The sequence below is a fragment of the Populus nigra genome, chromosome 10 (assembly GCF_951802175.1).
Source record: "Populus nigra chromosome 10, ddPopNigr1.1, whole genome shotgun sequence".
Taxonomy (NCBI): domain Eukaryota; kingdom Viridiplantae; phylum Streptophyta; class Magnoliopsida; order Malpighiales; family Salicaceae; genus Populus; species Populus nigra.
The window spans coordinates 8,145,922-8,171,167 of record NC_084861.1 but is presented as its reverse complement, the minus strand read 5'-3'; the positions used below and the strand labels follow the sequence as shown (position 1 = coordinate 8,171,167).

The window sequence follows — 25,246 nt, the reverse complement described above, 5'->3', positions numbered from 1 at the left end:
TGTTACTGGGATTTATAAAATGAAATTTCAAGCATCCCTTCACGGTTATGATACGGTGAATGCATGGCGTTGACAAGTGTGATGATCAAAGACCTGCCACGATTTAATACAATCAACTCCAAGCTAGGCTAGAATAATTGTGCTGCTGTAAAACGCTGTCGCACTAGTAGCAAGGAAACTAGCCAAAAAAAAAAAAAAAATATTATTTGCATGCTCTTTATAAAGCTCCCGGAGACTATGTATGTATATAGTAATCAAACATGATTGAGAATGGCATTATCGACGTTAAAAAAAAATTGAGACTATCCTAATGGGATGGGTCCAATCCAATAATATCGAAGGTATAGTTATTAAACCCGACTCGGGTATTGACTAGGTCAAGAAGCCGGGTCTCGGGTTTTATGGGTCAACCCGAGTCAATTCGAATCAACTCATAAAATTTTAAAAAATATATTTAAAGTTTTAATATTTCATAAAAAAATATTAAAATATGGAAGATATTTTCTTAATGGTATTTAACTAGAAAATATATGCTTCGGTTATGTTTTATAATAAAACAATTTCCTCGTAATAGTAAATTTGAGAAGAATAAAAGAAAAGGAAGTGAACGTGGTTTTTTTTATATTTGAGAGCGAGAGAAAAATACATGGAACGAAATAAAATGAGCCAAAATTTAAAGGTAAGTAGAGTAATAGTTCAAGATTTATATTTAATAAAAAATCTCAAAAATAAATAAAATATAATTATTAATTAATTTTTATAAAATAAAATTTATCTCCGCTTGATAAAAACTCTAAGTGTGAAATAAAGTTTTAAAAATATTTTACTATGTTTATTTAAAAAACAATAAGCTAAAAGTATAATATTTTCAGTTAACTCATTTTCAACAAAGAAGGGTTGAAAATATTTGACGCTGAGAAAAGAGCGTAAAGTATTTTCCGAATCACTCTTAACGTAAAACAAAAATAATTCATGTTACTCTGTCTGCACCTTTCTTCTTCGCTGGCTCTCCTTTCTTGTGCCTTGGGCTCAAATTCTAATTAGTGAAGAGAGATCAACAAGTTTTCAATCTCCAGGTAAATCTTTCCCCTCTCTTCCCCGTGCTTTTTCTTTTGATTTTTTGTTGTTTGAGATTTTTTTTTCTCTTCTTATTCATGCTAGATCTGCGCTCCAAAGCTCTCTTTCCTTTTCAAAGACACGGATCTGAAATTTAAGTCATCGCTCACAACCAAACTTCTGTTAATTTTTCAACCTTCACAGATCCAAATAGAGATAAAATTTTAAATCTGTCATGGAGAGTCACTCGGGTCTCGCCCGGACTGGTCTAGCCACCAGGTCTACCGGATCCCAGGTAGACAGGTCGACCCGCTAGGCTAATCCGGGTTTAACAACTATGATCGAAGGTCTCTCTCTCACTTTTTATTTTGCTCTGGCTATATTAATTAATTATGATATTGAAATTAAAGGGTGGTTAATGAGAATAAAATTCCGTGATTAATGTCGAGAACCGACATCTTAACTAATATCCCAATGCTACGACATTCAATGCCACCCCGTGTATATATGATTTAACTGTTAGTACGGTTGCGTTATAATTTTCATAAATGATTCAGACTGCTTCATAATCTCGTAGCTAGGTACTCATATAATTTAATTACATGGCAGATTAGCAGGGCATTGCAGGCCAGTTTGTGCGTGCTGAATTAGGTTCCTATCTCGAACTAACAAGACTTATAAAACAAAACTTACACTTTGTGTTATGTAATCATTAATATTAATTAGAAAAAAAATTCTTTTATTATTTGTGAAAATCGACTTAGATTGAGTTTCATCTGTTTTTTTTAAATCAAAATAATATTATTTGAAAAAAACTTAAAATATGATGAGTGAAATTAATTTATATGATGTAGAGATAATTTTATTTAAAAAAAACACATCCACATCAAGTGCAATAATATCCACTATGATCTATGATTTATCATCACGTGCAGGCTCAGCGTGTGTTTAGTAATCCAGGTAATAATATATTAAAAATATGTATTTTTATTTTTAATATCATCTAATTAAATCCAAAATTATTATTTTAATTTTTTAAAAATATTTTTCAAATACAAAAACAAATATTCAATGATTGCGATAGCTTCCGCTTTAGGTCCCATGACCACATCCATCCAGTCCACGTCACATCTTAGTCCGCCACCCAACTGGCCTTATTTCCACGTGTCAAGAAAATATTGTCTACTCAACTCCGACCCCACACACTCCCAACCCAACCGAATATATACTCTGACTTGGCAAAGACCCCTCCCCCGCCTTCTACCGCAAAAAAAAAAACCCTACACCTCCTCCTCCATGAGGTAGCCCAGGCAGAGCGGTACTGTACCTCCAGTACCCCATCTCTACAAAGCAGATATTGCCAAGTCAGCAAAACATGGCTAATAAAGAAGAACCAAAAACAGCTCCACAGCCAGATCGGTGGTACAATCTAACCCTAGGTCCTTCCTTTAAAGAACAACCCTCCAACAAGTACTGCACTTTGCGATACGAATTCAAGCCAGCTTCGATCGATAAAACCAAGCCTGGGTTATTCCACAAGAATAAAGACAGTCGAGTTTCGGTCGAGTTTCAGAATAATCAATTAGGAAAACCGAAAGTCACTTTTGAAGGAAGCAGTGAGGATTATAAAGAAAACGATGCCGTTTTGTTTTTTGATGGCCAGAATTTCCGATTAGAGAGCCTTCATCGAGCTGTTAAGCAGCTTAGGCATCTAAGATTGCCTGGTGAATCTGCTGCCCAATCTTTTCCGACTGTGGAGGCTCCCGTGTTGTCTCCTGTTGGGAAGGGTGTGAAACCTGGTCATATTGGGCGAACTGGGTTCCCTGCTGTGCCGGTGAGTTACTGGAGCAATTTTATTTAGTGACCACTACAACGATGGCGCCAACCCGAACTAGTTTTTGTTTTTAATTTTTTTTATTCAAGCTTAGTTGTTGTCGATAAGTCTTTGTTTGCTTGCGCTGTTTCTGCATCGATTGTTTAGAAGTGATCATCCGAATCTCTTTATATCTTTCTGATTCCCTGCTGATGTTTTACATTTCTTGTGCTTCATGTCTGAGCAGGTAGAGGTGGAACGGATTGATGTGGGCGGAACACAGGTTTCAGGTATTTGGAATAGTTTATTTATTGGCAGAGCCTGTCCAATTTTTGGATAATATAGAAGTGATCAGAAATTCAAACCAAATTTTAATTTGAGAACGACACAATTGAATCCAGTTCTCAAGTTTTAGAAGTTGCAGGAGTAATTTCTAAATCATGTTGAAGAGCACCTTTGTTAACTAGATGCACTTGCTAGTTATTTGATATGATATTTGTTGCTGTTCATCTAGAGGGATGGATAGACTATGCATTTCGTTTAATTAAGGTGACCCAAGTTGGATTATCTGCTCGTCAGGATTTCCAATCCAGATTTTAATTATCATCCGAAATGGCCATGTGGCAGTACTGTTTTTTTTTTATTATTATTATTGACGTGAATGTCCGGGCCAGTTTGGTTGTACTTCGACTAATCCCACAAATTTTTAAATTAACAATTATGTAAATCTCCAGTGGTCCTGAAGAAACTTAAACTCATGATTATTAAAAAATAAATCGAAAACCTAATCAGTTAAGCTACCCTTACTGTTTGCTTATATAAGTTGTGCATAATTTCCCCGTATCTCATCTGTATAAGTTTACTAGATGTTTTTGATTTAACAGCTTAAAAGGAACGTTTCATTTGGAATGATTTAACATGCAGGGCTGGTTATTTTAGAAAGCAAAAAACTCTTACCATACCCTTTAGATTTTTCTGTATTTGAGTTGGATTTTTTTTTTAGATTTTTTTAAAAAATCTCTAGAGGAAACCAGGATGTGCTCCTTGTGATTTCTGTCACTTAGATTGAGGACCCTCTTAGATTTCCATTCTCAATATCCACCCCCCTATCCAATTAGACAACTCTCCTTAAGTTGCCGACATGGCCAATTAAACAGTTCCTAACTGTTTTTTCTTGATCTGCTTTTCACTTTTCTTACGCCGAATCTATAACTTATGCATTTTTGTTTGGTTATTTTCTTTTCCTGAAATCCAAGAATAACTAAATGGCTCGATTGTTGGTAAAATTGAAACCACAAATTTATTTTTCGCTCTTACTATTTGTCAAGACCATTCATTCATATGAAAATGACACTTTCAGATGATTACTGAGCAAGAAATAAGAATATATCCTGGGTTCCATTATTATCCATACGTGATTTTCAATGATCGCTCATTATTAAGTGATATTTAGTTTTTCAGCTTACTGTTATCTGCCATTTATACATCTCATTGTGTGTTTTCGTGCATCATGATGCTCTCATGACACAATAGGTACTAAAGCTGCCAGTAAGGGAATTACTGAGCATCCAACCCATCCACCAAATGTATCAACTTCCTCACCAAGCCCTAGGAATGATGTTGAAGAACATCAAGATATAGACATAGAGGACATTTTTGGTGCTGGCTCACCTGATGATGGGAATGCAATTGAAGAAAAAGTTGATGCTGGCTTTGATACCAATGTACCGCAGCAAAACAACACTGATGATGAGATAGCTGATGTGGATGATAGTGGTGATGAGGCAGACAAGGGTCTCAATGCTGCAGAAGCCCTTAGAGCCCAGAAAAATGCAGATGAGAGAGATAAGCAGACTTCCAGTTCTAGTAGCAGCAGTGGAAGTGGAAGCAGCGGTAGCGTGGGGAGCAGCAGCAGCAGCAGTGAAGACAGTGATGAAGATTCTGTCAACTCTATTTGAAAGTTCAAGCAACTCCCAAGAGGCATCTAAAGACAAGCAAAGAATTACCAAATGGATACTTATCAACCCTGGATATAGAGAGAAATAAAACAACCCGGTTTGAGGAGGAAAGCATTATGTTTACCTTCTTTCTTTGATGGGATGCATTATGTTATGCTATAATGACACCGTGTTTTTGTATGTCAAATATGAAGCAAACAGCTTTGTAATTTTTTGAGAACAAGACATACACGATAAGATTTGTATTTCAATTACAAGGGGCTTTTGGAAGGGTGACTTTGGATTTCACTGTCTTGGCTGGTTGAAATACAACGTGGTTAAGTTGAATATTAAGTTCTTGAGATTCCTGTGATCAGAGTTACTGGATGATTTTTTGATGCAGAAGTTCATGTTCCTGAGGCGAATGGACAACGCGGACCTGATGCTGAGGTAATCAGACATCATTGCTACTTCTAGTTTCCTGCGTTACAGACATCCCTTGCTCTTGGGTCAACAAAGGACGGCTCTTTATGTTCATATTTCTTTCTTTCGGCCCAGACCTTAGTGGCAAGCACTTCTGGGGTTCGTTTTGAAATTGATCGCGATGGTGGGAGCTAAGAAATAATACAGTAACAGGGGATCACTGCCATGTGCTCATTCTCTTTCTCCATTGGAATTAGCAAAAGGAGATGTTGTTGAAGTGCCGAAAGATTGATGGAAGATCACTGCCGTATAGTTGAATTGAAATAACTCCTTGGGGTACTCGTGATTGGATTGAAATAGAATTCATAAATTAGGCAATCACTCTCGTATTATTCTGTTAACCTTAAAGCAATTGCTATGGTGCAATTTTGGGTGTAATTGAGGACCCCGGCACGGCTGTTTCATTACCCATGACTTTCAACCTTAATCAAATTCAAAATCACTTTCATCGCTCTAACAAGGAAAGAGTAAAGTCCCAGTTAAGCCCAATCGTGCAGGCTTTTTTTTTTTGTTTGTTTGATAAAGAGACCCTAACTAAATTAAAAAAAAAAAAATTTTTAGAAACTCATTTTCAACCAAAAATACTTAGAAATCATTCTAATAACCTTTTTAAACTAATTCTTAACCTTCAAAAACACTAAAAACCGGTCAAAAACCCAAAATTAACTCGGAACCAATTTCTTTCCTATCACATATTTGTTTAGGCACTTTCGAGATAAAAAAACACCAAATTCAAACTTTTCTCATCACATTTGGAACTAGTTAAAACAAAAATCAAAATTTTGGTGGTTATAATTAAAGAAATGATATTTTTCTCTTTTTAGGCCGGAATCCGCTCACCCTCTCTCTCTCTTTTCACCCACTAAGAACTGAAAAAATAAAAACAAAGTTTATTATCGAAATGAAATTGTTAAAAATACAAAGGACCAGTCATCTTATAGCAAAAAAAAAATAAGAGACAAAATATTCTTCACAAATAAATTTGAACGCGCTGTTCATGTCACCTTTGTTTTGCATTTCAGTTACCCGACTTTCAATTCAACCCTCAACCACATAAAAAACATTCAATTAGATTTTAATTTGAGTTTAATTGCGCTAAAACAAAGTTGAAGTATCCAATTAATTTTTTTAATAAATTCTCACTATTATAATCCAAGTAAAACTTGAGATAATAAACAGTAAAAATATATAGAATAAAACAGCCACTCGTTTTATATTACGGGTAATATATAGTTAAAACCAGTTTTGATGGAGAATCCTTTTCGAAATGATTCAGTTACAAAACTTGAAAATACAGATTTTGTTGTTTTTGTAACACCCTTTTCGTCTCATTTGTCAAGGATAATGAGTAAAATCCTTGATTAGATTGATTTTAATTTTTTCCAAGAAAGTAGGTGGATTGAAGAATCATTCCGAACATTATGATTTACGTTGTTTTTTTTTTTCAGTTCTCATTCATCCGGGACGGATGATAGAGGGATTAGTGAATGAAGCGCAAAATTAAGTGCTTTTTTTGGAAGTTTGATATTTGTATTTTAAAGTTTTTTTTATTTACAAATATATTAAAATAATATAATTTTAAAATTTATTTCTCATATCAATATATCAAAACTATCTAAAAAAAATCTCAAAAAATGATAAAACAGTTGTAAGTAACGACCTAAAGCTGTTTTTATTGAGTTTATTCTTGGTCACATCACCTAAATTTGCACCTAACGCAGGACGCTGCGTGGTATTAATGCATTTATTTATTATTTTTTATTGTTTGGTGACCCAACTTCTAATGCAGCCACGTACTCAGTCCTCTTCTTTGCACGACCCTTTCTCGAAATTTTTAGAAGGGAAGGAAGCTACCAGCTCAAGCCCTCGTTTCCTTTTCTAGTCAACTACAAATGTCACCTTTCCATTCAGATACTAACTATATAGATGACTTGTGTTATGTTGCATGCTACTCGAGTTAATTTATTTAATATAAAAAATAATGATAATGTTTTTTTAAAAAAAAGAAAAATCTAGGATTTAAATTATTGATTTAAAGAGATTTAATTTAATAATATGATTATAAAATGAAAGTCAATGACAGTAATAATAAAAAAACAATGACTAATTAGAAAAAATAAACAATTGTGAGTATTATAAAAATATACATTCTAAATGATTTTAAAAGATCTCAACAATCTTATTTGATTTGATGACAAAATTAAAATTAAATAAAAAAATAATAATCTCATAAAAAAAAATTTGAAGCTCACTTACCAGGAAACCAAACACTAAATGACGATAAAAGGAGATAAAAAACTGATATGAATCAACATACCAAACTTGTGGTCCATACAAAGTAAATTGAATAAAACAATAGAGGCCAACTCACAAGTAAATTAAACAATAAAATGTGAAGTTGAAAAAAAAATCAATTACAAAAAAATACCAAAAAATAAAACAAGTCAACTCCGGTTACCTCAACTAAATTGGAGGTGATATTGAAACAACTCTGTAGAAATGAAAGCATCAAAAGACATAGAGTTGGACCCAATAATCTAACATCAAATATTATAAAATAAAATAAAATAGTTTAAAAAAAAAGGTAAAAAAATCAAAGTCAAACCATGCTAGTTTTCAAAACTTATGATATAAGTTACGAGACTAAGTTACTCTGTAGAAGATGAATCCGAAAAAATCACAGAGCAAAATTTTCAATCTTTCAAAATTAAAAAACAAAAGAAACAACAATTAAAAAAAATAAAGATCAAATATGATATAATAAACAAATATAATAAAATAAAATAAAAACAACGAGGTATAAAATTGAAAAATGAAACAAATCAATAAAATAATAATAATAAAAAGTAATATAAAAAACGAGGGCCAAAACAAACGAAGTAGAACATGGAGGGACAAAATTGAAAAATAAAATAAATCAAGGAAATGATGAAAAAATACAAGAAAATAACAATCAAAATAATGAGAACCAGATATGATGGGTACTTTTTTTATTTTTTAAAATATTTTAAATAAAATAAATAATAAAAAAACAATGATAAAATGTGAATGAAAAATAAATTGAAGAATTGTTTTAAAAAGTTTAAGGGTGTTATGCGAAAATCAAGAAGAAGAGAAAAAAAAATATATCATTGATGATGAACAAGAGGTATGCTAACAACACACGCTATCCAAGAATAGAGGGCTTGGAAGCCAATGTTTGAGGACTAGACTATGCCTTGTGGTCCACCTAAATAGCGCTAGTGTCTCTCACTAGATAGCACGTGTATTGCACGTCTCAACTAATTTTTTTTTAAATAATATTTTATATTTATTGAGATATCAAATTGCTTTCTTATCAGTTTGATTATAACCCGAAAATGATATTGAAAATATAAAAAAGCCCGTGAATGTTGACTTCATATTTTTTACTTTAAAAATAATCTAGTTATTCTACTATACTTAAAAAAAAAAAAACTTTTAAATGCTAGTTTGATTTTGTTTTCTTTCAAGGGCAGTTAAGTGCCAAAAAACAATGTGTAAAAAACTATCCAGCCCAAGCCAATTTAACAATGATCCGTGTATTATGTGAAAATAATTGTGTTATCTCTAATGTCTGATTGGTTAATTGATTTTATTTGAGAATATTAAAATGGCCAGTTCATTGTTTCCACCCAAAATGAAACGTGTCTTATCTACAGTAAAATAACAATTACTTCTAGGTTTTTTTTAAAAAAAAAATTTAACAATAGGTAAAAGTAGCTGCGAAAATTGTTTTGAGTGCAACGAAATGTGACGGTGTTGCTTACTAAAGAGGAATTAGTTTTAATTCCGGCAGTTCATTGGACTAATTTTTTAAACAGAACTCATAATTATTTTTGTATCAAGATGGAATAAATTTTTTTTTAAAGTCAACAGGAAATGAAAGATGCCAAAAACAGGCTAGTAATTAATCAATAGTCGTTACAGTTGTTACCGTAATAGATTTTTTCTTTTGTTAGATGGAATTGGATGTAACTAGATAGTGGAATCGGGATTGATTGCAAGTCGAATATTTTGCTATAAAAAAATTAAATATATGAGATTTTTAAATATATTTTTTAAAATTTAATTATAAATCAAAAAGTTTATATATGTATTTAATTAAAAACATTGAGAACAATCTCTACCGATAAATACTAATTTCAAAGTGTTAACGTTGTTATTCAACTTGTCTCGCTGCGGGTGAAATAATTTTTTTTCCAACGTAAATAAATTAATGTGTAAGTGTTACTAGCGTGTTTTTCGACTTCGATTAAAAAATACAATTATGAATCAAAAAACCAATACTTACATATAATAAACTATAATAAAAATCATATACATTGATAAAAATATCTAAGGTCTCAAATTACTTTTTAATGTAGTAAAAGAAAAGAATGATGCTGCAATTGATCAAATGAAATATTTTTTTTAATTTTTTTCTTTTTTCACTAGTCTTCGTATAACAACTAAAAAAAAGTGTAAAGAAAATTTTTTTAAAAAAAAATTACAAGAAAATAAGGATAAAATAAAAAAATTGGTATAAATAGATCAACTGTAAAATCATAAATATTTAAAGTATAAAAAATAATAAAATAATATTTTTTTTCAAAAATAATGATAAATAAGCGGATTGTAAAATAATAAAAATACTAAATATATAAAATATATAAAAAAATTGTTTTATATAAAAAGAATTATAATTTTGCAATAGCTCAAAATTTATAATCATGTCTTTTTTATAGGAAAATATTATCTCCTTTTAATACATGTATAATACAATGATACCCATCGGTACACCATATAAATATAATATACCCTACCGTTCCTTACTCTAATAAAAAAAATATAAAAGAAAAATAGATATACTTAGACACAAATCCCTTGTAATCAACGTAGTACCAACCATTTAGCGATCTAATTAAACAAGTGTTTTGTGAACCCAACAACACAATAATTGCCTAACTGGTAGGCATCAATCACATCATGACACCTCACTTTTTAATTTTTTTTTAAAATGTTTGCCCTACTTCCAGAACCAGAACACCACCCCCCTCTCCCTCTCCCTCTCCCTCTCGGCCCCCAAATCCCTTTATTATTGAAACAAGCAAAGGAAAATCCTTTTATTACCGAAACAGCAGTCCCTCGCGCGCGCAAAGAGTGTGTGTGTGTGTGAGGGAGAGAGAGAAACTAAAAGAATAATAAAAATAAAGAAAGAGAGACAAGAATGAAGAATCAGTCGGTCCCGATAAATAATTAGATAAAAAAAGGGATAAACTTTATCTCTGCCCCTACCGGCTCAGCCATATTACGCCTCTACCCCTGTGTTTAAGATTTTCCAATACCATCCTTCTAGTTTTCAAAAAGCTACAATGTCACTCCTAACTATATAAATAACTTACCTTTTCTATTTAATTCTTGACTTTTCATGTATCGGGATTTAAAAGAAAAAAACTGAGAGAAAAGTAAGAAAAATAAAACAAAAAAACTTGTAAAGGGTTTTTTGTTTTTTTCCAGCTATTTAAAAATAAAAAGCAAAACAAGATTTCTCACAACTCCATATTCATCTAAATAATCTAGATAGAGAAAAATTATCAATAAAAAATTAATAAATAAAAGTTTCATGAATATAAATGAGATAGTTAAAATTAACTCATAAAACTTGATGATGTCTTGATAAATTATATAAATAATGACTAACATGTAATTTATATTAGTTGAACTTGAATTATTGAATAAAAATTACTATTTCTCTCAACAAAGAGATTATGAAAACTTACCTTGCTATAAAAGGGAATTAATTTTTAATGTTTGAATTTTGAACTATTACTGGATCTTATTTCTTAAAGGAAGTAATGGAGATCTAATAGAGTGGCGATATTTAAAAATAAAATAAAAAATGAGTTCTCTTTTACATTATCATCTAAAATTTAATTTTTATAGTGGGAAAAGATAATTTTTTGAAATTCCACTCCGGATGTGAATAACCTGGAGTCAATTCTCATGCACGAGAATTTCCCTGCCATACACTCTCACAGCTCAAACAAAAAAATAGAATTTCTAAAAATACAGGGGTAAGATTGAGAAATTGAAAACTGTGAGGTTAGAAATCGAATATCAATGAATCATTAAGGGAAAAAATGTAGTTTACACCATCCACGATCAATGCCAAACCTTGTTGGAGCGCGTGGATACACATTTACAATGGAAGAAGGGTTCATGTCCCGATGGAGACAAATGCTCTCCGTTGGTAGAGCGTGAAAAGCACGCTCCACAAGTAAAAGTAAAAAGATGCTGCACCGAAACATTTTGTACTCACTACTCACACGTAAAGTTGTAAGTTGCACCCTTTTTTTTCCTCTCTATTAATACCAAAATCAAATAATTTCAGAGAAGACCAACAATCCATCACTGTAACAACTCAATTTCTTCCTTTCCGTTCATCACAAAGAAAACAAATCCAACCTGAAAACCCCAACCCTACTAGCTCACAAGAGGAGGTAGAGTCGTAGACTTGAGTGAAATACGGCATTATTTGTCTTTCAGTTTAACTGTGTTTACGAGGTTTTTTATTTTTTTTAGTTTTAAATTAATTTTTTATATTGATATTAAAAATAAATTTTAAAAAATAAAAAATATTATTGTATATATTTTTAATTAAAAAGCAATTTCATTCTCACTGAAAAAATAATAATTTCACGTCTCTATTAATGTTTATTCCATAGAAGCTGGCTCTATTAAAATAGAGTGACAAATATATACGTGTGTGTGTGTGTGTGTGTGAAGTAGTTTGTTCCTGATCTAGCCAGTTCTTCCCTTCTTTCCTTCTCTTTTTCTCTATTTTTTTCACTGTTTAGAACCACTGTTCACACGCAGCTCAAAGCTCCTCACCAAGATCCCAACAATCCCATCTCTCTCGATCGCTGAATTCAATCCAACACTATTCATTTGTACAATACCTGTCTCTTTATTTTCCCTCGAAACCCAAAATTCAGCTATAAAGTCTCAGTCTTTATTGATTCATACCCATCTATATATTTTTGTTTCCCATCAAATCTCAGAAGATAGTGAAAAAGGTATTGCATTTTAATGCATACCCATTTTTCCATCCCCTTTCTATACCTCAAATTTAGCTCAAAGTTTTGAACTTGAGATTTGATTTGCACCACCATATGCCCCATATCACCAAAAACAAGTATCGGCTTCAATATTGGATGTGTTGTTAGGATTGTTATTATGGGACCAGAGAAAAGATGGCTTTTCACTCTCTTCTCTTCAGCATTCCTTTCACTACTCTTTCTCTTAGTATATTCAATCTCTGCTTTCAGCTCCTCTAAACAGTTTCCTTCTATAATTCATCATGGAACCCACTACCCTCCTGCTTTTGCCTATTATATATCGGGCAGCAGAGGGGATAAGGACCGGATCCTTAGGCTATTGCTCGCGGTTTATCACCCAAGAAACCGTTATTTATTGCATTTGGGCGCTGAAGCATCAGATGAGGAGAGAATGAGGCTTGTTGGGGCTGTAAATGCAGTGCCTGCAATTAGGAGTTTTGGGAATGTGGATGTTATAGGGATGCCCAGTAGGCTTACCTATATGGGTTCTTCTAATCTGGCTGCAATGTTGCGTGCTGCTGCCATTTTGTTGAGAATGGATGCAGGTTGGACTTGGTTTGTGTCTTTGAGTGCAATGGATTATCCGCTGATTACTCAGGATGGTATGTTTCTTTTCTTTTGCTTTTTTTGGCTGAATTTTGATTGTTGGTTCTGGTTGTCCGTGGATTTGTTCGGTTTTCTAGTGTGTGTGTGTGTGTAGAGAGAGAGAGAAGATGGCTTGGTGAAGCATTGAACTGTGACCTGGTGCTGGAAAAATAACCCGAACTTAAATTTAGTGGCTCATTTGTTTTTTTTTAAGAATTTTATTCAGGCATCTATTTTTAAGTTTTGCTTTCTTTTGTTGTTGACTCTTGAATGAGAAATTTCTTGCGTTTTGCATTCTTAAAGCTCAATGGAAAGAGTGCATTATGGTCTGTTACTATTCTAAGCATAGTTGACTTTTGAATTTCATAATTTGCCTAGTGTTTTGGATATATTTGACATATTTATGTCATATTCTGGAATATGATATTTGCTGCTGTTGTTTGGAAAGTATTGAATATGACTTGAAGGAGCGATGCTTTGTGTTTCTTCTTAGTTGTCATTGCTGTTTACATGACAGAATCGACGAAGTCTTTTGAAAATTCTGGGCAGGCTAGATTACTTCATCGAATCGTAACACTTAAAATGTGGCTGCCTTTGCTTTCTTTGACTACCTCAAACTAGGGTACCTGCAGTCCACAATGGTTTAGGAGCCAGCATGAATGGTGCCATTTAGGCCACAATGTTGGTAGGATGTGGTATGGGGAGAAAATATTGTTTACATATGTTTACTTTTATGCAAAGATGCTAGATATTCCTTTGATTGCGATACACTTTGTAAACTAGAGAAAATATATAAAACGATTGAGCTGAACATATCCCTGCAAGTAACCGTAACCCTGGGCTTAGATCTAGGATTGGACAACTGTGGATAAGCCCACGCAAAAGGAAGCTTCTATTAGACCTGCTAGAATGTGGTTCAGAGTATAGTGAAGTAGGCTGCCATGTAGGTATAATGAAGGATGATTTTGTCAGAATGGAAGTTTTTATTAAAGTCTGACTTAATAATCGTTGCATGCTATCCAGGACGAGGTCCACCACATTATAACTTGTAAACATGGATGCACACTCATTTGTGCACTGGGTAAGTAGGTTGATGGAGGACCAAGTTTCAATCCCAGTCTGCTCATGTACAATGGGCTCTATAAAGGCTTTTTGAATTCTCAATTTAACCAGAAGCTAAATATGATTTCTTCATTTATTCTTTGCAGTCTGAAGCAGTTTTTTTTTTTTTCCCTTTTGGTGTCAGGATGAAGTTTTCTTAAGTTAGGATATTTGCAGTATTTGGCTAAACAGTTGCCTTCTTCGATCTTCCAACTCACACACAGCCCCTATGTGTAACATTAAATATGTTGATGGACGCCGTTTCAAAAAGACATTCTGAGTTTGCAAGAATTCATGGGTTTTCATTTATGTTGTCATGTTCATCAACTGTGTGTGGGCTTTTGAGTATTCTTGATGTAGGTCTTTGGATTGCGCATTACAGAATGCATGCATGCAAGAAACTTTTTTTTTTCTTTTTGAGGGGAAGGAGTAGGGGGGGGGGGGGGGGTGGTTGGCAATCTACATTACTGAGTCGACTAAAAAAGTTAAATGTGCTGGTCTGATGACTGTAGGACAAGCTGCATTAAGCTAAGACTATCAAATCAAACATTCATTCATACCATGTCCACACTGGCTATTATGTTGAATATTGTGAGCGCTAGATGACAAGTGAAGGCCCTTAACATAGGCTTCTTAAATATGACTAGTGCTTGTTTACTAAAGAACTTTTACCTCGAAGAGGCATGACAGAGCAAGACTGTAGAGTTTGCATAGTGATTTTTTAAAATTTTTAGCTTAGAGTGTTGGCAGGGCATTGAGGCTATTTAGCTATGACAGAGGACCATGAGTAAATTTGTACCAGAAGCATGTTTCAAAATAATTATGTGATTGGATAAAAGACTCTGGATATCATTTGGAACATATCCATAAAAGGTTTTGCATATTGATTCATACTTCTGGATTGGTTGGTTACTTGGCGGCAATTTTGCTATGAAATCTAATGTTTAAGGATGCAATCAGCTTGATGCACATGCCTGAGGTCCTTTCATAGCTGTATAAAAGCCTAATACAGTGCCATCCTTTACCCTTGCAAAAGTAAGGGCATCCTTGGCAATGGCTATTGGTATGAAGAGTTGCTGATGAGCTGTCTATACCTTTGATAATCCCTTGTTGATTTGGAGTCTGCTTCTTTTCGGGTGATGCATTTGATGTGGGTTAGAGAGATTTTGTAGCCACCAACACAATGCTCATTCCTGAGGACCTTTCACAGCCGTACAAAAGCACAATACATTTGATGTGGGTTAGAGATTTTGTAGCCATCAACTTGATGTTCACATGTGAGGCCTTGCCATTGTTCTATAAATCATAAAGCAATCTGTCCCTGGCCATATTGCACAAGTGAATGGCCAGGGAGGCTTAAGAAGTCAGATGATTATAATGTGTAAAAATTGAAGCTGATTAATGCTTACTTGGAAGCTCATCTGCCAAGTTATATGCTAGGTAACAGGGAATCTCAGTTGATAATTAGTAGCTTTGTCACTGTTTATTTACTATTGGCAGAACTGTCTTGAATCTGTTTTCTCCTATGTCCTTTGTATTTCACCAAGAAGTCTCTAGCATCAAATACACTGAATTGTTGAAAATTGCTAGGCTTCATTTCCACTGACTGTGTGGTGTCATTTTGCTCCATAATAGTATTCCGAGTTTCTAATATTTTATTCTGTATTCTTGCAGACTTGGCTCACGTGTTCTCCTGTGTCAGCAGAGACCTCAGTTTCATAGATCACACCAGTGAACTTGGGTGGAAAGAGTAGGTGACCTCTTCTTGCCTAATTTTATTATACTTCTGTGGCACAAAGATTAAGTTATATTTGTGTTCTGTTGGTTTGACTTTGTGTAGATCTCAGAGAATTCAGCCTATTGTAGTTGACCCCGGAATTTACTTAGCCAGGAGGAGCCAGATATTTCACGCTACAGAGAAGCGGCCAACTCCTGATGGTTTCAAATTATTTACAGGCAAAGTCTATTCTCTATAGCATGCTGTTTATGCAACTTAAATTAAAGTTACGCCCATGCTTTACTTTTGTGGAAATGTTACGTGTGGTGACAGTTCTCTACCACTGCAGGTTCCCCATGGGTCATCCTGAGCAGACCATTTCTTGAATTTTGTATTCTTGGTTGGGATAACCTTCCTCGAACCCTTCTTATGTACTTCAACAATGTGGTCTTATCTGAAGAAAGCTATTTTCACTCTGTCATTTGCAATGCACCAGAGTTTAAGAATACAACTGTAAACAGTGATCTAAGGTATATGGTCTGGGACAATCCTCCGAAGATGGAACCCCATTTTCTTAATACATCTGATTACGATCTGATGGTTCAAAGTGGAGTGGCTTTTGCAAGGCAGTTTCAGAGGGATGACCCTGTGCTAGACAAGGTTGATGAGAAGATCCTTAAGCGTGGGCACAAGCGAGCTGCCCCAGGTGCATGGTGCACCGGCCGTAGAACCTGGTGGATGGATCCTTGCTCCCAGTGGGGTGACGTCAATGTTGTGAAGCCTGGTCCTCAGGCTAAGAAATTTGAGGAGACCATTAAAAACCTTCTTGATGAATGGAACTCTCAGATGAATCAGTGCAAGTGAAAGATGCACATATTATAGGTTTATTGTCCGAGACTGGTGCAGTTTTTTTCGCATCTGAATTTTGTCTACCACTTCGGAGGATGACCATCAATCGACATTGATTGTTTGATGTTTAGGTCCGTTTATTGGGCTACTCCCCTCACAGGCTATGATATTGTTTGTAGGAGTGGCAGAGTCGAAGGGAAACAAGTGAATTTACTTGGAGGTTTTTCTGAATTGCGTCCTGTCATGGAACTGGTAAACTGTGCATCAATAAGAGGATCTCCCCCTTTATGCTGCCATCGGCACGCCCTTGTATGTTCAATCTGTTCTTCAAAAGTTGTAACGGAAGCTCATTCACTAAATTCTTATTTGCTCTCTATCTCAGTATGTATTGGCAAATGGCAAGAAGGATTAAACAAGGAAAGCGTAGCTTATTTTAATGGAAAAATGGTTAAAAACATTTAGATGGATGTGCTTTTCTTCTGACACTTTCTGTTGAGTGAGTGTTGAATAAGTGGGGATGAGCGCAATAGAAACAAACCCAAACATGTATTTGGGAATTGGGAACTTTTTTTTTCTCTTTTTTGTCTCAACAAATGGGTATGTAGATAAGTGACGGAACCTTTTCTTATCAACCAACCAGCCTGATGCGGTTCGAGGACTCTTCTCCAAAAAAAAATGTTTGTTAAAATCCCTTCGAGGAAGGACGGCTACTTCCAGTTTAGCCGCTTCCCTTTTTACTAAGCTTGATTGTCTCTATCAAACATGGGTCTCTCTCGATTCTCCGATTTTCTATCAAGAACACCGAAAAGATTTCCTCTTCTCTACTCTTCTTCCCTCAATCTCGAGCCTATTGTCTTGAGATCGCTTATAAACATCAAAAACCAAACTCTTTCTCTCCATTCAACACCCAATATTGAAAGCCCATGTGGGTCTCTATTAAAACCTCATTTTATCGTCCACAGGTCAATCCATGGTGATTTACAGTAAACCCTTGTCCTTACTGATGCCAGCAACAAAAGCACACAACTTTCAGCTGATAAAATCGTTGAAGACGCTGAAAATATCTGCAAATTATTGTTAAAAAAGTCCAGTTCTGGCGCTGAGGATTCGCTCAATAAGGCTTCTATTAAAGTGTCATCAAGTTTAATTTTTGAAGCATCGAAGAAGCTAAGCAATGCAGGTGCTCTTGCATTATCGTTCTTTAGATGGGCAGAGAAGAAAAAAGGGTTACAATATAGCATAGAGAGCTACCATGCCTAGATTGAACCTCTAGGAAAAATCAAGCAGTTTAAAGTATTATGGAACATAGTTACTGCCAAGAAGCTAAAAGGGTTATTGACTAAATAAACTTTTGCGCTGATTTCAAGGAGATATGTAAGAGCAAGGAAAGTTAAAGAAGCAGTAGAGGCATTTATGAAAATGGAGAAGTTTGGATTGAAGATTGAGTCATCAGATGTTAATAGATTGCTTGATGCTTTGTGGCTTGTGCAAGTCGAGGCAGATAGAGCGAGCACAATTGGTGCTCGATAAAATGAATAAGAGAAGATTCTTGGCTGATATGAGTCACATGCGATATTGCTAGAAAGTTGGGGTCAAGAGAAAAACCTCTCGCGGCTTATTGAAGTCTACAACGAAATGAAAGATGAGGGCTTTGAACCGGATGTTGTCACTAACGGTGTTCTTATCAATGCACGCTGTAAAGTTAGGAGGTATGATGATGCAATTGAGTTGTTTCTTGAGATGGAAGCGAGGAATTGTAAGCCTAGTCCTCGCATACATTGTATATTGATTAATGGCTTGGGAGCTGAAAAGAGGTTGAGTGAAGCACTTGAGTTTTTTGAGTGATCAAAGGCTAGTGGTTTTGCTCCAGAGGCACCTACTTACAATGCTCTTGTGGGGGCTTATTGCTGGTCAGAGAGAATGCATGATGTGCAGTGGGCGATTGATGAGATGAGAAGAGTGGAGTTGGTCCAAATGCGAGAACCTATGATATTATACATCACCATCTGATAAGGGCTGGAAAAACTAAAATGGCTTACTCAGTTTTCCAGAAAAGGAGCAGTGACGGATGTGAGCCAACTGTGAGTGCCGATGACGGATGTTTTGCAATGGGGATAGAGTGGATATGGCGATAAAGGTACGGGATCAGATGAAGGCCTAGGGAGGTCTTCCTGTTATGCATATGTTCTCTACATTAATTAACAGTTTGTGCCATGAGAATAAGCTAGATGAGGCTTGCATGTACTTTTCAGGAGATGTTGGATGTGGGTATTCGGCCTCCAGCACAGTTGTTTAGCAATCTGAAACAAAATCTTCTCGATGAGGGCAAGAAGACATTGTTGCGTTTTTTTTAAAAGAAGCTTGATAAGCTAAGGAGAGCTCCAATAGTTAGCTGAGGCGAGGGAGAGATGCCATGGGGTATTGGAAATTGATCTGTCTCAAGGTTTTAACTGACTCAGATAGACACATCTCATCTATTGCTGATTAATGGGATCTGGGTTTTGTATGTGATATTACACTGGTACCTGGTATGAAATGCATTAAATGTTGGCCTAATTCTATGAAATATTCTTCATATGTTCTGATATTAAATCTGTTCAGTGTTGTCATCTTTTCAAGTTTTTCTGGTTCTTATCAAATCTGTGCATGATTCAGTGCTACTGATTGTTTGATTAAGACAGATGACTCTGAATTCACTTGTTGGTCGGTAAATCAGCTAATAAATTGGTTTGGATTTAGAGGATCAGGGCTCGATGCTGCTATACATGCATCCGTTTCGATGAATATGTGCACATTTGTCTTAATGGTTTCCAAATTGGTCCCCGTCACTCTTCATCTGGCTCTCTGCACTCACGCTTCCTGTTTTGTTCTACCTTTACGATGCCATGGGTTTGTTGGAGATTTTAGTGGCTTGCGAGTTTGAACCGTATTCTGACTTCTTCTCAATCAGAAGATATGGGATCCTTTTGTACATGGCCTTGTAACAACTTACTGTGCTCAGAGATTTGCTGAGTTTGTATACCGTTGATTTTCTGGTTTGCCATGGACTGAGTACTATATTTCAGAGGAGCCTCGGAAGAATCGGTGAAAAATTCAGGGGGTTTTATTATTCTTCCAAGTATCACAAATTTCTGTATCCTCCTAACTTTCACAAGCCACCACATTTGCTCTATTTTGATGTTGACAAAAATCCAACCATCCTCCTAACCGTTCAATTTTTTCATATTCACTGAAAGCGGGCGTTACATCCAAAATTTTGCATATTTCTTCTTGATAGCAAGAGAAGGGCGAGGCTTTGACTGCATCATATTGTTTGATGCATACACACAATAAACAATGCCATGTACCCAGCATCCAAGAAACAAATATAACAGGTGAGCGTCATGTTCAATTTCTTGAATAAGACATCACCTTAGGCCCTGTTCTTTAAAAATTTGCAGTACTTGATATACATTTCCAGTATTCCAGCGTCCCTTTTCTAGAGCTCATTCATTGTTTGCGATGGAAGATAGACCAATACTGGTTTTTTAAACTTTCCTGTGGCTGTGGTTTACTTGTCAAGTTCCAGCTGCTCAATGATTCTGCAGTTCTGCTTGGAAATGCGATAGTTTATAGTTCATCTATATGGCATTATACTTGATTAACCTTCCCTGCCCTCAAAAGAAAATAAAGCATAAAATAATGGAGCGTTAAACTCTTTAATTGAGGCCGCAATCATCAATAATGATAATGCAAGAATCAGGCTTTTTGCATCTTTTGGTTCCATTCTTAATGGTGCAATCACACGTTTTGGAAATTAAGAGCGAGTCGTATTGTAACTTCAGCAACAAGGTCAGTTCAGTTGAAGCTGATTAAGAGGAGAACAGTAATTGTCTTCCGATTGAGAGCCCGTGCCGCTATCATTATCATGCTCGCATGGAAGAATAAAGCAATCACTGTTTCAAATATTCCTACTCAATGCCGTCGACCGATCCTTTTTCAATTGGTTGTAGCCTACTAAAGAATCCGGGCTATGACTTCGGCCTACAGATTAGAAATCATATATGTCATACAAAAACTTCTGACACAGCCAGGCAAATTGACTTGTCTACAGGTATTGAACCATTTTCAACACAAGTTAAAGAAAGCCTTGCAATCGCCCGGGATGACCATCAACCCAATTAGTTTGCCTTTAGCTTAGACGATATTTCATTTTCAAGAGCTCTGAAGGCACGAAAAATGATAGCCTTCAATAGCAATTCACAGCTATGCCACTTTCTTTTTTCTTAAAATATAGTTTGATTCTTAAAATAGATCCTCCACACTTAGACTGGCTCAAACTAGTATACCAATAATCTCACATCAACTGAGAAAGTTAGATGTCCATACAAGCATTCCAATAAGCTCAAATCATATCATAGATCAATTGAATCATGTATGAGTCAATATCATTGCATCCATCAGCTCATAAGTGTGGAAAACTAAAAAGAATTAGAATTTCATTTCAAAAATCATCATTTCACAATATCACGGCATGGTTTTATTGTTTCACATCAAGTCAATAAGAAAATGGAATCCAATTACAACACTAACAACTAGAACACAAACCTTTTTACAAGAAGGGACACGAAAGTGGCAGTGAATGAATGCACTTACAAAATAGAGTTCAGCTGAGAGGTACACAGAACCAGAAAAGAAAAGGCTATCAAGACCTTTATAGCCTTAAAATCCACTACAATCTTTTCAGCATTGCTTGCAGTTGCAGTCGGTTCTTGCATCACTAAACTTCCCTCAAGACCATGAACAGCAAGCCAACTACTGCTATAAATTTCAGGAACAATGACCTGAACTCCATTGAACATCAAGGAAGTACTAGATACAGTTACATTTATTTTGAACCCCCTCAAATATGTAGGTAACACCACCCCATCATCAAGACTAACCAAATCCCTCCACGAAATCTTGCAAGGCACGACATGCCTAAGAAAGATTGAACGGTAATCACTAAAATCACCCATAAAACCTTTCACAATTTCATCAACAGGAGCCAAGATTGTTAACCTGGTATGGTCCTTAAACTTTGCCAATTGCAAATCAAGAAACGAGGCCATAACAGAATACCCTCTTGATTTCAAAACCCCACTAGCCTCCTCAAATGAGTAATCATCGTCACCAGATGTAACATAGCATCCACGAATTCCACAAGTACTCCCATTAATGGACCCAGAAACCGTAAAATCCGGATCAAGAAAATTGTCAACACCAAAGATTACTAGAAACCCATCATCATATAAAGCCGGCTCATTAATCTTGACACCGTTTACCGAGGTTTGACTATCAGCATTAGAACTGATGACGAGGGAGTGATTGGAGAAAAGAGTGGGGATTTGGTATCCAGGAGGGAGGGATTTGAGGGAGTTTAGAGAGAAAGACCGAGGGGTGAAGTGGAAATGAAGGAGATCAAGAGAGGGCTGGCCCGAAAGAGAAAATGCAGTATCAGAGGGAGAGAAGATAGTGAGAGATTGAGATGGTGGGATTAGATCAGTTTGAGAGCCAAATTCAAGAATGAGAGACATGGCTACATAGCCTGAATTTGAGAGGATTTGGGTGGCATCAAGTATGCTGTATGTAGGGAGAGAAGATGAGAAAGAAATGAGGAGAGAAAGGAGAATGATGGACATGAGAAATTGGGTCGCCATTGAAGATCTTGGAGTTCTTTCTTTCTTTCTTTTTTCAGGGTTTTTGGATTCTAGTTTTGTAGTGAGAAATGGCTTGTCTCTGTTTGAGGGAGGGATGTGGTTAGCTTTGGAGGGAAGGTGTCCTTGGCGGGAAAAAAGTTTTACACGTGGAAGAGCAGGGCTTGTTATTGGGAGGTTGGAATCAAAAGTCAGTTATAAATACAGCTGGCGGATTAGGCTGTGGCAATTTTGACAGAAGCCGTATTAAGCCTTTTTTTTCTTTTTCCTTTTTTTTTGGGGGTATGATTTAAGCTTTTTTATCGTTAAAAAAAATAACAGAAAATAATCAAATTATATTCTCCAAATAAAGATAGAATAATTATGTAGCTTGATTTTATGCTACAATATTAGATATAACGTTTTAAAGGTTCCCATACAATTATTCTGCCCAAACAATGATAAGGGTGAGAATTCTTTGGAATGTGTTAGCGGTTGAGAATTCTCTAATCTAAGATTCATCAAAGTACAAACCTTTGCAATTACAACAGCATTGCTCTTGACATGCTTCACGCAGAGCCATGCAAACTCTGCATCATGAAGCTCACTTCCTATTGGACCCTTGTCAGACATGACCTTAAATTGGATGTCTTGGGGGGTAAGGTCATCTGAATCCTGAGCTAACCATCCAGCACCATCTTGTCTCAGTGAAAGTTTTCCTTTCTCGTTACTTTTTGCCTCCAGGATCCTCGATGTCTTTGATTTGCCACGGAGGATCTCGAGTCCCTTCTTTTTATACTTGGGAGCAGCAACAATCTCATGAAACATCCGGGTTTCACCATCTATCGGGCTTCTGAACTCCCTGGTTTCCTTAGCATGAGCCTATAAGCACATAAATAATAAAAATCCAGACAACATAAGGTAGAAATCCTTGCTATGGTTCTCAAGTCTGTATCGTATGCGTATAACTAGACAAATTCTACCTCGCGACTGTGAAGAGGCACTTATAGCCCATTCATACACCTAATTTTCATTGGTAAGCAGTCCACCAACCAAAACATTAAAGAAACTACAATTTGATTAACGACCAGATGCTGGTGAAAATCAATATTAACGACCAGATGGTTCTCAATGTTCGACTTGAAACCTATAAACCATAACTCACCTCATCAACTTCCATATTAAAGGCTACGATGCCACCAAATGCACTCACTGGATCTGCTTTGACAGCCAACCTATAAGCTTCGAGGATATCATGGCGAGAAGCAACCCCGCAGGGATTTGTATGCTTTACAACATCTAGGGTTCTGAAACTCTGACACGCAGTCCCAAGCTGCATCAGCATCTAAGTAGTTGTTATATGGCATCTCCTGCACCAAGAGTAACTCCATAAGCTATGTCAACTTGTTACGGTAGGCCTACTCACGTGGGTGATTCGGTGGTGAAATACAAAAAATAAAAAACTGACAAACCAGTGATAAAAAAAAAAGGTACAAGGAATGTAACTTGTGAACACTGATACATCATATGTTTTTGACAAGATTTCCATGACTATTTCTTGAACAAGAACAGTACAATAAGAGGGGTAAGCTAAAGATCTGGAAGTTTAAGAATATCGAAGAACTCCATCCACAGGGCAGCTGAACACACATGTAAATGTGCCAACACAGGCACAAAAATCTTAATGGGAAGAAAAGATGAACAAGCTATAGATGACTTTTTAAGCTAGCCAAGTTCAGTATAAAGGTAAGGAGAGGAGCCAGTATAGTTTTTTTAAGCAGGCGTGACTAAATGAAGCGGACAGTATAATCTTTAGAAGCAGGAATTACTGATTATAAGTGCTGAATTTTCTATGGGCTTCCCTTCTGAACTTTTTGCTCGCATTGATCCTCCCACCCACATTACCAGCAGCAATGACAACAATACCACAAGTGTGTTTTACATTTTCACTACAAAATTAAGTTTGAAATCTACATCAGGCATGCAAATGCAACAATATTGAAAGCAGGCAATATGCAATGCACAAAGCTAGTGCCTATTTTAGCAAGTTTCTGGGTCATTCAATCGAGGGGTCATTAGTCATAAAAAAAATGAAATGGAGAGTACTGTTTTAGGACAACAAGATGTAGAACAAAATAAATGAACCTGATTATCATCATCAGTTTTGAATTTCAGTTCTTGATGATAATAAAGGTGGATGCAATAGTTTCAGTCTTGTAGATTGCCTCACCTTCCCATGATGTTGAATAACAGTTGCAATACCACCAGCATTGACTTCAGAAATACTCTTGTCAACGTAGAATGCAGCATTTTGATGAGGATTTTCACCATAACGAAGAGAACTCTTAAGCTCAAGATGCACTGTAAAGCTGGGAGGGAATTTATCTTCAAACGTATAAGAACAGCCATGTCAATTTATCTACCCAATCACGGACCAGGAAAACACAATCAAGGGAAAACACAACATTGAATTTTCATAAAAATAATCCAGTTCTTATTTTTTTGATACTCGCAAACCATCCATGGTAATTCCAAGTTGTCCTTTCTGTTTTTATCAAATTATTTAGTAATTGGGAGGAGTCTTTTGAACCAGAATATATTATTAAATTGCATAACTGCAAATGTTTATTGGCGCCATTAATTGTAAACTGTGGGTTAAAAGTCCATGATTAAAGACAGTAAAATCAAAAGAATACCCCCCACAGTTTGTTTCCACAGCCACTCTGAAACTGCAGCATCATAGGAAGCACAATGTTGAAAAGCCTCCCAAGCAAGCTTTCTGTTCAGAAAGAATTGGTTAGTTGGAGCACAAACTAATGAAATGTGAAATAGAAATTTCCCTCCATGCATACATACAGTGATTTGCACACCATGATAGAATACTTTGGCCACGCTTGGTATTGAAACTTAAATAGGAGTTGGCAGTGATTTCA

At 35.6% G+C, this 25,246-nt stretch overlaps 4 protein-coding genes and 1 pseudogene across 4 annotated transcripts; 3 read left to right on the top strand and 2 right to left on the bottom strand.

Annotated features, from left to right (window-relative positions):
- The first annotated feature begins 2,315 nt into the window (after nt 1–2,315).
- Nucleotides 2,316–5,115, top strand: LOC133704381 (uncharacterized). The gene is made up of 3 exons (XM_062129192.1): nt 2,316–2,890; nt 3,117–3,159; nt 4,403–5,115. The coding sequence occupies exons 1-3, from the start codon at nt 2,432–2,434 to the stop codon at nt 4,825–4,827; spliced, it is 927 nt and encodes a 308-aa protein (XP_061985176.1). The 5' UTR covers nt 2,316–2,431; the 3' UTR covers nt 4,828–5,115.
- A 6,944-nt stretch (nt 5,116–12,059) lies between these two features.
- On the top strand, nt 12,060–17,126 carry LOC133705747 (beta-glucuronosyltransferase GlcAT14A-like). The gene is made up of 4 exons (XM_062131130.1): nt 12,060–13,009; nt 15,768–15,843; nt 15,934–16,049; nt 16,160–17,126. The coding sequence occupies exons 1-4, from the start codon at nt 12,526–12,528 to the stop codon at nt 16,672–16,674; spliced, it is 1,191 nt and encodes a 396-aa protein (XP_061987114.1). The 5' UTR covers nt 12,060–12,525; the 3' UTR covers nt 16,675–17,126.
- Nucleotides 17,127–17,646: 520 nt separating this feature from the next.
- LOC133705263 (pentatricopeptide repeat-containing protein At1g71060, mitochondrial-like) lies at nt 17,647–19,268 on the top strand (annotated as a pseudogene).
- Nucleotides 19,269–21,120: 1,852 nt separating this feature from the next.
- On the bottom strand, nt 21,121–22,475 carry LOC133704211 (putative fasciclin-like arabinogalactan protein 20). The gene has a single exon (XM_062128993.1). The coding sequence runs from the start codon at nt 22,335–22,337 to the stop codon at nt 21,291–21,293; it is 1,047 nt and encodes a 348-aa protein (XP_061984977.1). The 5' UTR covers nt 22,338–22,475; the 3' UTR covers nt 21,121–21,290.
- Nucleotides 22,476–22,692: 217 nt separating this feature from the next.
- On the bottom strand, nt 22,693–23,689 carry LOC133704473 (uncharacterized). Its single transcript, XM_062129302.1, has 2 exons — nt 23,479–23,689; nt 22,693–23,195 (listed from the first exon to the last, which is right to left on the bottom strand). The coding sequence occupies exons 1-2, from the start codon at nt 23,656–23,658 to the stop codon at nt 22,716–22,718; spliced, it is 660 nt and encodes a 219-aa protein (XP_061985286.1). The 5' UTR covers nt 23,659–23,689; the 3' UTR covers nt 22,693–22,715.
- Between the last annotated feature and the right edge of the window lie 1,557 nt (nt 23,690–25,246).

Excerpts from the sequence above, each read along its gene's own strand:
- LOC133704381 (XM_062129192.1), top strand. The coding sequence starts at position 2,432 with ATGGCTAATAAAGAAGAACCAAAAACAGCTCCACAGCCAGATCGGTGG. Across the intron at positions 2,891-3,116 it reads CTGGGTTCCCTGCTGTGCCG|GTAGAGGTGGAACGGATTGA; the intron begins GTGAGTTACTGG and ends ATGTCTGAGCAG. Across the intron at positions 3,160-4,402 it reads GGGCGGAACACAGGTTTCAG|GTACTAAAGCTGCCAGTAAG; the intron begins GTATTTGGAATA and ends ATGACACAATAG.
- LOC133704473 (XM_062129302.1), bottom strand. The coding sequence starts at position 23,658 with ATGCTGATGCAGCTTGGGACTGCGTGTCAGAGTTTCAGAACCCTAGAT. Across the intron at positions 23,196-23,478 it reads TTAATATGGAAGTTGATGAG|GCTCATGCTAAGGAAACCAG; the intron begins GTGAGTTATGGT and ends ATGTGCTTATAG.
- LOC133705747 (XM_062131130.1), top strand. The coding sequence starts at position 12,526 with ATGGGACCAGAGAAAAGATGGCTTTTCACTCTCTTCTCTTCAGCATTC. Across the intron at positions 15,844-15,933 it reads AGTGAACTTGGGTGGAAAGA|ATCTCAGAGAATTCAGCCTA; the intron begins GTAGGTGACCTC and ends GACTTTGTGTAG. Across the intron at positions 16,050-16,159 it reads TGGTTTCAAATTATTTACAG|GTTCCCCATGGGTCATCCTG; the intron begins GCAAAGTCTATT and ends CTACCACTGCAG.
- LOC133704211 (XM_062128993.1), bottom strand. The coding sequence starts at position 22,337 with ATGGCGACCCAATTTCTCATGTCCATCATTCTCCTTTCTCTCCTCATT.